The 12,606-nt window shown below is 34.3% G+C and overlaps 1 protein-coding gene across 3 annotated transcripts in view; it reads right to left on the bottom strand.

The window, feature by feature from the left end:
• LOC126859341 (autophagy-related protein 16-1) overlaps positions 1-12,606 on the bottom strand; it is a 382,369-nt gene that overhangs the window by 13,326 nt on the left and 356,437 nt on the right. For all 3 annotated transcript variants that reach the window (XM_050610490.1, XM_050610489.1, XM_050610491.1), the window contains 3 exons: positions 7,642-7,821; positions 5,930-6,014; positions 5,698-5,844 (listed from right to left, as the gene is read on the bottom strand). In XM_050610490.1, coding sequence (XP_050466447.1) covers positions 5,698-5,844; positions 5,930-6,014; positions 7,642-7,821 — 412 coding nt within the window. The remainder of the gene's footprint in view (positions 1-5,697; positions 5,845-5,929; positions 6,015-7,641; positions 7,822-12,606) is intronic.

Genomic DNA, 12,606 nt, shown 5'->3' on the forward strand with positions numbered 1-12,606 from the left:
GATTGATCTCTCTCGCGATGCTTCGTTACGTCGAATTACAGCGACAATGAAAACCGGACCGAGCTTCATCAAAGGAGGGCGAGGGGAGGGGTGAGGAAGGGAAGCCAAGGAGATTGCCTTCCTTGAATCCCATCTCACGGAAACGGTATACATATATGTATACATATACATGTACGTCGATGGGAGAGACGGGGGGAGAAGTGGATAATCTAATTCTTTTCACTTGACATGTTTACTTCCGTTCTTCCGCACCACTTATTTCCATATGGAGACAACGCTGAATTTTCATTACCCTCTTGTCTGTTCTATTCGCGGTATAGAACGTACGCGAGCGAACTAATGTTTACATGTTGAACTTCGGGATGGGTGGTTGCGAGAACTCGAGATGCGAATATATGAAAAGTGCGCCGTTGTTACGATGGATGTAAAATCATGCGAAAATAGAATGCCGACCCAGCGCGGCAAGAGAGCCTAGGCGCGGATGTATACGCGAAAACGCGACAAGCGCGCGACACTCGAAGACGTGTGCTTTAGGCATTAAAGGGATTACCTCGTGCAGAGCTGTAGCATGGCTATAAAAACGCATGAAATATACTAATCGCGCTACTTTTCTAAAGATTTTAGTTATGCTCTATAACTATCGTGGCAACGTCTCGTAAAACGCGAGGCAAAATCGCCATAAATGCACGCGTGACTGAAATATGGCGCAGTAATCTTTATGAGACGTTGTTACTTGTCAGTTACCACTGAGGAAAGTAATGGCCCACACTATTACACCACACCCTGCTACACATTTATTTATTAATAACAAGCTACACAAATCATGCGATTGCTACTTAATTGTAGCACGGTGACGTTTATTAGCAGTGCCGAAAGAGCACTGCACAGAGAGAGATTTTCGTTATTTTTTTTTTTTTTTGTAATTTCAAAAATACAATCTCAAACGGATATAAATATTTTCTAAAAATCTGTGAAGGAAAAATGATAATTTTACAAGACATATTAAGAATATATGTATGTATCAAATTAATGATAAATCATTATTTAATTGGCGCGTAACTAGTAAGGCTTTTTCGCGTACAATCTAAGATGCAATATATAAGTACTAATCGCGATAGGATGGGATGAAATGAGCAGAAAATATCTCGCGGCTATACATCTATCCGCTGCTTTGCGGAAAAGTTTCGAATACGAATATAATGAGATCACTGATTTCGTAATGCGCCGAATCGAAAATTCTTTAACGAAACTGCACTTTAATCTCAAAGCCCAGAGCACCGCCGCCGGTATTCCAATTCCTCTCTGCCTTCCTAATTACCTGTTCTGCTATAATCGCGAGGCACTATTTATTCGTCGGGCAAGATCCTCGTCGGGGATCGCGCAGTAAATTCCCGCCTTCCGACGTGTGTACCAGCGGATTCTGCCGGTTGATTGCAAATTAGAACACGAACGGGCGCGTAAGCTTATCGAGCAATACGAAATGCGCATCCGAGTCTAAGTGCTCGCCAGAAGGAAAGTTATGCCCTTCGATATGGAGCAATATGGAACAAACGTTGCAGTGGGTTTATTGAATGCGCGCAAAGCCGTATTTTTATACAGCTTAAGTATATCGTAGCAAAAATTATGCGGAAAAATGGAGAGCTAAAGTATGAAATAATTATTTCTTTCAAAAATACTATGAATAATGTGTATGTGCTCATATAAAATTAAATATGAAATTTATATAAAATTTGCCTTCATTTTTTTTTTGATTAAAATTCTTTTCCAATTAATATTTTTTGTTATTAAATAAAAATCTGGCTTACATTTATATGCTTATATTACCCACTACATCTCTCGCTGGATAAATGTACAATAATAACTTCGTGATATCGCGTGTATAAATAAATATTTAATTTTCACCACTTTATGTTATATAAAGAGTAAACTATGATATTACATGTTATATTAGTGAATATTATTATTTTAAGACATTTTACCTTTGTGGAACCTTCATCTTACGGAAGAATAATATTACTAATCGGATTACAGTAGTAGAGTAAAAGAGAGATTTAAAGCAAAGCTGAAACATAACGAAGGCGAAATGTATAACGAATATGATCTGTTTTATATTAATAAATGGAAACTCTTATGTAAGCATCTTCCTATGCACTTATTATTTTACACGCAATATCTGTTTCATAAAACATTTCATTATTTCTTATAAATTCATGATATTTATTGCGGCTTTGCGCGCGAGCGTACAGCAGGAATCATAAAAAGGAAAATCGCCTGCACGACTATTACCTTAATTCGCACACTCGCGCGTTTCTAAAATAACATGTAAATTTAATAGCTCGCGCCGCGACAGGCAGAGCTTAGAGCGCTATGAAAACCCGCGCATTAAATACCTACGGAATCGTATAGCTTCTTGCGAAGCGTCGCAAAGCATCGGACACGGATGGAGAAAAGGGGGTGAAAGGGCGAAGCGCTTATTAAGTTCTCGGGGAATTCCTGAGCTGAGCGCGTACGTACGAATTATACGATCTACCATCGTGCGATGCTACGCGCAACCAACGAAGGCGGCTTGTCTCTTGGCGGCCGCCGCCAAGAGACGAAAACGAAGACAAAGTCGCCGAAGACGAGACGACGCCGACGAGGGCGACCGGCTACAAGAAGAACGAAGACGCGTAGGGGTGGGCAGAGATTACGACGAAAGATGACGATGAGTCCACGGATGAGTGGTCCGGCTAGGATAAAAGTAATAACAGTGAAACACACGCGCACGCGTTGAATTCGCGCACACCGAGCGACGTGTACGTGACTGGTGCTTAAGCCATTTTTCGATATGACCGGTACTTAGATGCACGCCGGACTTGAGTCGCCCGCTGGGCTCTCCCAGAGAAGCCCACCACCAAAGATACCCGCGTCCTTGAGAAACTCGAGGACGCCGAAGACGAGGGACGGTCGATCGTCGCGATGACAGAGAGCGATCGCGCGGGGAGAGAGATAATTATTGAACGATAATTGTTGAACGGATGTTTACGATCTCCCATAAGATTCTCGAAGACAAAAAATCGTCGTTGGGCCTTGCGTAGATAAAACAGTAACAAATAGGAACATAACTCTGATTTCCTTTCGGCATTTACTTTCATTGCCGCAGATGTAAAAAACAACGTCAATCGTAAGAGTATTTTTGCCTTGTAATAAAATTGCAGAGTAGATCCACTCTCTCACATAATTTAATAAATCAAAATTTATATATATATATATATATATATATATATATATATATTTGAATTTAAAAAAAATGTTAGAAATCAGTAAAACTTTAGAGGCTTTTCTAATGCAAAATATAAGAAATCATTATCAATCCGCTAAATTTAAAAATATATTAATATTGGCGTATACACTGTCGTAATTATGAACTATTAAACCGTTTATTTCGTAAACGTTCCGACATGAGCGTAATAACTAATTGCTGTTACTGGGAACGTGATAGTATGATTGGTATGAAGCACGACATGTTTCAATTGAGAATAATTAAACGTTATCATCTTTTAATGTTATTTAATGTTATTTAATGATCACGTAGAAATTATTTCTCACCGATATCATAACTTTAATCCTTTTAATGTGGCCGACAATATTTTTTAATTTAGGCTGTATTTTTTGGTCATTGATAATATATCAATAAAAAATTGTTATTTTCTCCATAATAAAACAAGCATAATTATACATAAATTATACACACACATACACACATTAAATTAAAATAAATATCTTTCAACAAATGATGATGCTAAAATAATGACAAAATTTTGTTGATAAAATCTCTTTAACACAAATAGCTGGCATTTCAATTTTATGAATTGTTAGCTATTATGAAGAGATATGCGAAATATCCGGAAATTGTTAATCGCACTTGCTGTTGATTTACGAATAATATCACATTTAACCGTCCTTAATCATAATAGCATAATTGACGTTTTTAATGTTCAAAACATATCGATTTTCTTGCCAACAAAAGAGAACCTTACACCGGATTTCCCGTGAGATATCACCGATTAACGCGTCCATCAACTACGTGGTTGGTGTAGATGAAAGGGTGGTGCTGAAAGCACGCGGACGAGATTCGTTGCTGCTGCCTACTTATATGCCTTTTTCATTTCCCGTTGCATCTGCGCCGCGGTTCTTTCTCTTTCCACGGATTTTCGTGTTCCCCCGAGAGGCGGTAAACGAGTCTTCGGTCATTCGGAGTGACATATTCAATGGCGAGAGTCGACGTAGATGCCGGCAAGAGTTGGAAGTAGTCTAGGGTGCCGTATAAATTCGCAATATCACAAAGTCTTCCGGCGATGTGTAGATACGAGCGAATATGTGTACGTGAATATATACAGCGCAAAAGTTGGAGCGGAAATCGGGTCACGTCGAAATATTTTCTTAGATCCCCTCTAGTCTTTCCCCGGTGCAAATTTTTTTTTCTTCGTGTGGCATGCATGTACACGCGCGTGTCGATCTATGTATGTGTGTCTGTGTATACATGTGCTGCGTGTGGTGGACCAGAGGACCGAAGTACTTCAGGAACTTTTCGTGTCAGGTGGGTATGCAGAGCACTCGAAGGTGCCTCCTAAAATTACGGGCGCTTTAGTGCTCCAGCGAGCGAATTTAAACGAGAAATTCGCATCCATCAAACGGGTCAAAACGTATTTCGTAGACGTGATAAAGAAAAGGGGGCAGAGAGAAATAAATTATAACGACGATACACCAAAATAGAACGTGCGAAGGGCAACAGCGGGCTAACGTTATCGATTTTGTGACCGCAAATAAAGTCGCACGTTGGTGCGGCCGAGAAAAGTCGTCGCAAATGTGGCACCAAGAATACAAAAAAAATAATCTCTAGATCATCCCTAACCGTTCATAGTATTGGCACTAGAAAATTAATTAAGCAATTGTGGAACCATAAACGTTATAAATTTATGTTTATACTTGCAAGCATCCCGCATAGAATTTAATATAATAATAAAACATCAAGTATAGATAAGAGGATAGATATTATGAAATAAAGAGATTGCGATAAAAAAGCCACAATAAGATGCTTTATGAAAGTTTGACGCAGCAGCTCTATCTTCAATATCTCGGATTAGTCTTTGTAAATTAATATTCGATATACCATAATATCGGGAACAATATTTCGTATTTTAATATACTTTTTCATAATTGGCAAGCATAGATCATTAAGTCATAGAAAATTTAGTAGTTTTTTTTTTTGGGGGGGAATATCCATTTTATGAAAGTCTGAGCTTTAATATATCGATATTGGACATTCCAATCTATATGAAAGAAAAAAATTGTTAAGAAATAAAACAATTTTTTATCTCTGCAATAGAAAATTAAATATTTGGTCAAGAATATATAAATATGAAGAAACGCGATAAAACTATATTAGTCGATACGTTTTGCAGGAATTAAATATTATGATATATTAAATTACGCACGAATGAGAATGTGATTAATAGAATCATATAGCTATCTGTTAAGAATATAATCTGTAAAATTTTATAATTTATTTTTTTCTTTTAAAATACGGCTAATAACATCTAATTATTACGTCTTCTTGTAAAGGAGCATAGTACTTTTTAGTAGAAAAAGATTTACCTTAGTCTTTTTGAACTTCAGTTACATATAACAATCAATTAATAGGAAATCTCTACTTACGTATGTCCCTTTAATATTGTTTCGATCATATTCGTCGCTATAGACCAGATGAAGACGGAACCGTCTGCGGAACCAACTGCTATGTACTGCCCATCAGGACTGAAAGCAGCTCTTGTCCAATCGAATCCCACTTTGAAGCCGTCAGCGCTGTAAAATAAAATAAAAATAGCATGATTTACCACTTTTAATATTCTAGTCGCGTATATATGCGATAAGTGCACACAGAACCCACCTAAAGGATCCAACAATCTTCTTCATTCGTAGATCAATCAATTTCACCGTGTCATCCCTCACGCAACTCAAAAGGTAATTTGCGTCTGAAATCAAATAGATGCCTTTATGATTCGCAATCGTTTATGATTGAATAATATTTAAATTGTTTGCGTAAATCTTTGTGGAAATACAAATTTAGCCAAACAAATATTTCGTACATATCGGATACATTGTAATTATTTAATGAAAGTGCATCTACAGAATATAAACAATTAATGCCAATCTAACTCTAAACGCTAAAAAATATAGTGTAACAAACTTGTTATAGTTCACTATGTGTCGAAATAATCCATTTGTATTAATCTTCTTTTATATCATATTGATCTGAAGTATCTAACGCAGAAATATTTAGACTCGTTTCAGTTTTTTTCAAACAAATGTAATTAATAAAGGACGAAAAATACTAGAATATATTAGAAAAAAATACTCGAATAATTACGCGATATATTTGTTTAACTGCAAAAATTAAAAATCAAAGCAATACTGTTTCATTTGAATTCATTAAATTTGTATTTTGGTAATATTGACAATTAATGAAATGCGAATAGAACGATACGTCTATGAAAAGCTCTTGAATGAACAAAATGCATCTGATATAATTACTTTGAGAATATTGCAGACTCGCGCATGAGCCAATTTATTCGCATCATTAAAATGTTGCAATAAAAAGTAAAAGAAAAATAGCATTGTTTACATAGCAAAACAGAATTCTCAGAACAAAATTCCTCATGTGGCAGTTGGCGTAAAATGCCAATTAGTATTTTGCTTCGCCTCATTAATTGTTGAATAAACAAGTACGTATTATTTATAGATACTTTACAATAACAATATAAAATCTCAATTCAAATCAATTTGAAAAAGAAGAAGTTTCTCAATGTTTAAATTTATATTGCTTGTTTAATTTGCAGTTTACGCTCTCTGAAATAATTATAAACTTGATAAATAAAAATCTCTCAAATGATTATATACGAGTTGTACAAACAAAAAAATATCTGTGCTTTTTTTAATAATGTAAAATTACAAAAATCTATATTTTTATAATTGTGATTAATTTTTTTCAAATATGATATAAATAAATATATAATAGTACAAACCATTATTAATCTAATTTAGTTAAAAATATAATTCATGTTCTTTACAAAATAAGCAATTTAAATAAAATATAACATAATTACCGATAATGTTTTCATGGCAATATCGTCAATATTTCTGTTAAACCGTATGTTCGATTTAAATACTTAAATACCAATAATAAAAAAAAATAATCAGCTGTTCCTTTACTTCCATTTCATTACTTTAATCGATATTGTAAAATGAACAAGCAAATTGCACACAGTTACATAATATAGATTCAATATTCTATATTAATATTATATAAACGTAATCTCATATTGCATTACAATTTGTATTAATATCTTTACAAAATATATAATATATATACATTGATTTCAATTATTCGCCTAAATTCTATATTAATAGAGGAAAAATAAAAAAATTTTCTTTAAAAAACATCTGTTCAATTAATATTCAATAAAATTTTTAATTGATTAAATTAATACAATTGAGTTCGCTGATATTATGCTTTATTTTTTATTGCAGTTCTGCAATTGTTTTGCTTTACTTTTTATTAAAATATAAGCTCTGTGATTTGATATGTTTAACTTTACTTACCACGAGACAAATCTAAGGATGTAACTTTTCCTTCTAGTAGAATGTCATTTGAGCTAGATTCAGCTCTCGTATCCCAAAACCTGATTCTTTGATCAAAATGTCCACTGATTATCGTGGAGCCAGCACCGTCTGAAGTTACGAGGTCATTGCAACTAGATCCAGCAAATTTCGTCTCTATACCTGCACAACATAAAATTTTTTATCTTTAAAAGATCCGTTCGTGTAGAGAAAAATAAATTGCACTCTCGCCGTCCCATTACTTTGATACGATATATTTTATTAAAGAGTAAAAGAAAAAGAGATTCTTAAAAATAATAATAAATTGTTTTTTTTTTCATTTAAGTAACAAGTGCCCATAATTTTATATATGCATAAATCGTATAGATATTTCGCGGGAATAATTTCAATATATATTGAAAAATGATCATCTGTATGCTGTAATAAATGCAAATGGGATAAAATTTATTGTCTTCGTGCAGTTATTAAAACTTAAATTTTTATAAAAAAAAAAATTATTATAAAATATATTAATCTATTATATACCTAACGTTTTGTGTTCAAATTATTCGTGTGTGATTATGTATAAAAAAAATATCGGTGCATTTTTGTTCATATTAAATACAATCTTTTAATGCGCAAGCCTTCAGATGTAAAATTCGCCTTTCAAGGATAACCGTATGATCGAATTAAATGCATGCAGAAAGCTTTCTGCATTTAATTTGAGCATTCCACGGTAGTAATAGAATTACGTCCTCCCGAATCGCACATGTACGCGCGCCGACTTTAAGCGGAGCGAGTTAACAGTTGTATCGAATGTGAATCACACGGCTGGTTTCCCCTTTCAAACTGTAGTTGTACCTAGCGGCAGCTCTCATCGATCTCCACGCTGAAATAAGCAGGATTTCAAACTTAATTTATGTCGGCAAATGACATTCGCGTCGCCATGTTTCCGCGAACCTCTTGGAAATCGCGCGATGCGGAAACGCCCGGCATATCAAGACTGAACACAGGATAAATTACGAGTTTTCCGCTTAGGAAAACGTCCGCCCTTGCCGCCCTTCTAGCCTACCTTTCCTTAACCTCGGCCTTTGGGCAATTACGAATCCGCGTGCCAGTTTCCATTTTACTTTACTCCGGCTCCACGTTAAATCAAATGTGATTTACCGCTCGATCGATTAGTCCGTCGAAGTTTCTACGGCGGGATGTCGAAGAGCGGCTGGTGTCCACCGTTTCTATTCCGAAGATGGTATTACGGATTCCAATTACTTCACGACAGTGTAACATGCTAGGGAAGGAAATCTTCTCCATTCACAGACTCTACATGTTGCAAGGATGCGTATTCAATTACGATAGCGCGCTAAATTGTCTTTCAATCGCGTCGAATAATTTCTAGATCAATGAAAAGCAATTATATATCTAATTTCTATTAAAATTTCAAATATTGCATTTTTATAATCCCATAGAAAACGTTGATGATGATAAATTTTTTTTAATTTATTTTATTTTAATGTTTGTAATATTCGTTTATATTTTATAAGATAACTCGAGCAGTATTTATTTATTTTTTTTTTTACAGAAAAAAATATATTAAATATATGATATAATAGCAACATGTCGGGTGTCAAATTTTCAAATGTCATTATACGAGATGTAATGCAATGTATTACTTGCGTTTTTGTAAGCATTTTTTTATCGTGGCATTGTTGTATATATGCAGATGAAGATATACATATATACGGCAATGATATTTGCGCGCGGCGTATATTCAATCCCCCCGTAGTTCGACATACAAGTTCTGCAGAAAGTACTTCACGAGCTTCAAACGCGGTGAGTAGGGCACTTCTCTAGAAGCAATAAAATTTCTTCCAAAGTGCATTCGTGCATAAAGAGAAATTTGTCGACTATTTCTACTTCACTTTAACATCGCACGATTCACAGTAGTCTTACCTCGCAACAAGTAATCACACCGCACTGTATCCGCAACGCACTGTTTATTCAGTAAAATACTCGAGAAACGCATATGGCTAATAAACATCCACGGAAAATTATTAGCGTATTTCTCTTGCGTGAATGGGGTATCGAATTGTGATGTGACGATGATGGCGAGACGACAAAATAGTTAATCTAACTTAATCATTGTTTTAAAATTATTCCTACAATTTCAAGATAATGTAATTTTCGTACAAAAAAAAAAAGACATTTTATATTTTTTATAAGATAATAAAAGTAATCCTTCCTGTGATGCAATTCTGTCTTCTTTAATATTTTAATGTTACATTGTAACATAACATAATTTAACATTGATTTATATGATAATAATTCCGCTTAATGACAGTCTAAACTAAAAAGACAAGTAATATACAGAATATTTTTAAAAATCAAAAGAATATTAAAAAATAAATTAAGTAACAAATATAGCTAATTTATTATATATTAACTTTATTTTGTATCATAAGTTACAGGATATCTCGTGACTTTATGCTATTATAACGAACACTTTTATTTTCAGTTCAGCTTGTAGTAGTAATTTTGGAACATCAATTTTTGCAACATGTCGCACGAAGTATATCCCCATCCATATAGTCCTTTATGTACTGGTCCTTAAGCCCAAATGTATTATTCAGATAAGTGCATGATATATATATATATATATATATATATATGTATATATATATATATATATATATATATATATATATATATATATGCTATTAACGTGCACCTATCCCTCAAACGAGGCATAAAGGATTACCGGCTTTGTATGTAAGTCTTATTCAACAGTCAGCCATGATAAGAGCTTTCGGATAAAAGCTTCATGTTAATTTACTCCTCCTCATGCTTTCCGCATTAATATGTATTTCATATTATGCACATTTGCTTTATATAGAGAGACGTATGTTAATTAGATATAATTATAAGGCATAGCGAGCAATATTTCATTTCAGATTCTTTCAGCTATATTTTAAATTAATTTAAAAAAAAAAATTTAGTAAAATATCTTTTTTGATAATTTCTTGAAATTAAACTTAATTATTTCGAAGATGATTAGACTAACATTAATAAAAATATAAAAAAGATTACTTGTTTCTGCGTACTTAACAGTTAGCATAAAGACGATTAAAAGCATAAGATTTTAAAGCAATCTTAAGTATATTTATTTGTATGTTAAACAAAAATTATTTTCTAAGAATCACAGCAAAAATAAGTGACAATGATTAATCTCTCGAAAATTTAGAGAACAGTTAATGCAATCTTTTCAATCATCGGACGAACACAGGGTGTTATTTCATCGGTGCGATGCGGTGCGGAATCCGTCTGTCCGTGGCATGATTGTGTCCAGAAGAGTCGCCCGGGGCGTTCACGAAATTGCGCGACGTGGCGAGGTAGATAATAGCGCGATAGAAAACAGCTGATCCACTTTAAGCGTCCTTTTTGTCTTAAAGCGTCCGCGGGTAAACAATAATTCACGCTTAAACGCCCTTTCAGCGCCGCTTTCCCCATTGTGCGCACCTCGCGCGTTCGGAGATTTATTTGTGCGAAACTTTTGTACAACCACGTCCCCCTCCCCCTCCCCCTCCCCCCCCTTGCTCACCGCTGGTCTTCCTTGATAGCGCGGTTTTCGCTATTTTGCTGTAGGATCACGGCTTACAACGAGAAACAAAAGCCGCCGCGAGGCTAAAACGGATGTCCTCGGAAGTACCTGTGTATCCACGCAGGTATCCGCGTGCGCACAATTAACTTAGACTCGGCGCTACTGGATGACCCGGCGAGACGACAGCTATAAATTACGTGACGAAGTTAAGCCACAGGTTAATTACGTTCCACGCGCGCTCCGCGTTGTTACCTGCATTGCATAAAAAAATAAGACAAATCCTCTCGCTCGTCCCTTCGTAGCCGTACACGGTGGAACGTCCGCGGTGAAAAAGTTTTGTATTTATGTAGCAAGTTTGATGGGCCGGCCGCAAACTCAGTCGGGACAACGATTTGTGATGCCGCTCGACTTCTTACATTAATTATCGTCCGTTACAACTCCGGTGCTGCATCACTTTGCGCGACTTGATTTAAGGAGATACACTTTTCAAAATTGCTCTCTTCATGTTTCATAAGGGCTTGCATATCGCAAAGTAATACAGTTCTCTCGCCGTTTCCGTAAGAAACTTTGCACTTTACGGTTTTTGGTCCTAACTTGATATAAAGGCCATATAATTCTCAAATTTGTGTCAAGGATTTGTGTCAAGGACAATTAAAATACCATCCATCCGCTTTACATGCAATTGCAATAATAATTTACAATAATTATTATATAGTACTGGATACTGTCTATTTCATTTCTTAAAAATGTGTAGAATAAAATGAATAAAATATATAAAAATATATATGAAATATATCGGATACATATAATTAAAATATATAAAATATATAAAATATGTAAAAAATTTATAAAAATCAAAGGCATGAAAAAACGAGTCGCTTTGAATATAACTAATATTTTATTATTTATTGTAATAAGCTAGTAATCCGACAGTTTACTGCAATACTCATACATTTATGAATTTGTATCACTAAATTTTTTATTTCAAGATAAAATAATAATAAATCGATAGTAATCGATATTAAAATTTATATCAGCTATTCATCAATTCTCAATAAGTAAAATCAATTGTTATACATAAAATATATGGTCATTCATCTTTGATTGATAAAGATGACACAATTTGAAACCATATATATTTTATTTTATATTTTAACGTAAAATAATATCGTCTTCTTACGTTAAAATATATTTCAATATCTGTTCATCAAAAACAATTGGAAACAAATGATTGCCTTTATCACGTTTCTTACAGATAGCCAATGTAAGTAACTTTGTTTTCGTAATTAATTATATTTCAACTGCAAGATAACAATGCTTTTCCGATACAATGCGATTTATCGAAATTCGAGCATTCGCGTAAGTTGATTAAT

The sequence above is a fragment of the Cataglyphis hispanica genome, chromosome 3, assembly GCF_021464435.1.
Source record: "Cataglyphis hispanica isolate Lineage 1 chromosome 3, ULB_Chis1_1.0, whole genome shotgun sequence".
In the NCBI taxonomy this organism is placed as follows: Eukaryota; Metazoa; Arthropoda; class Insecta; order Hymenoptera; family Formicidae; genus Cataglyphis; species Cataglyphis hispanica.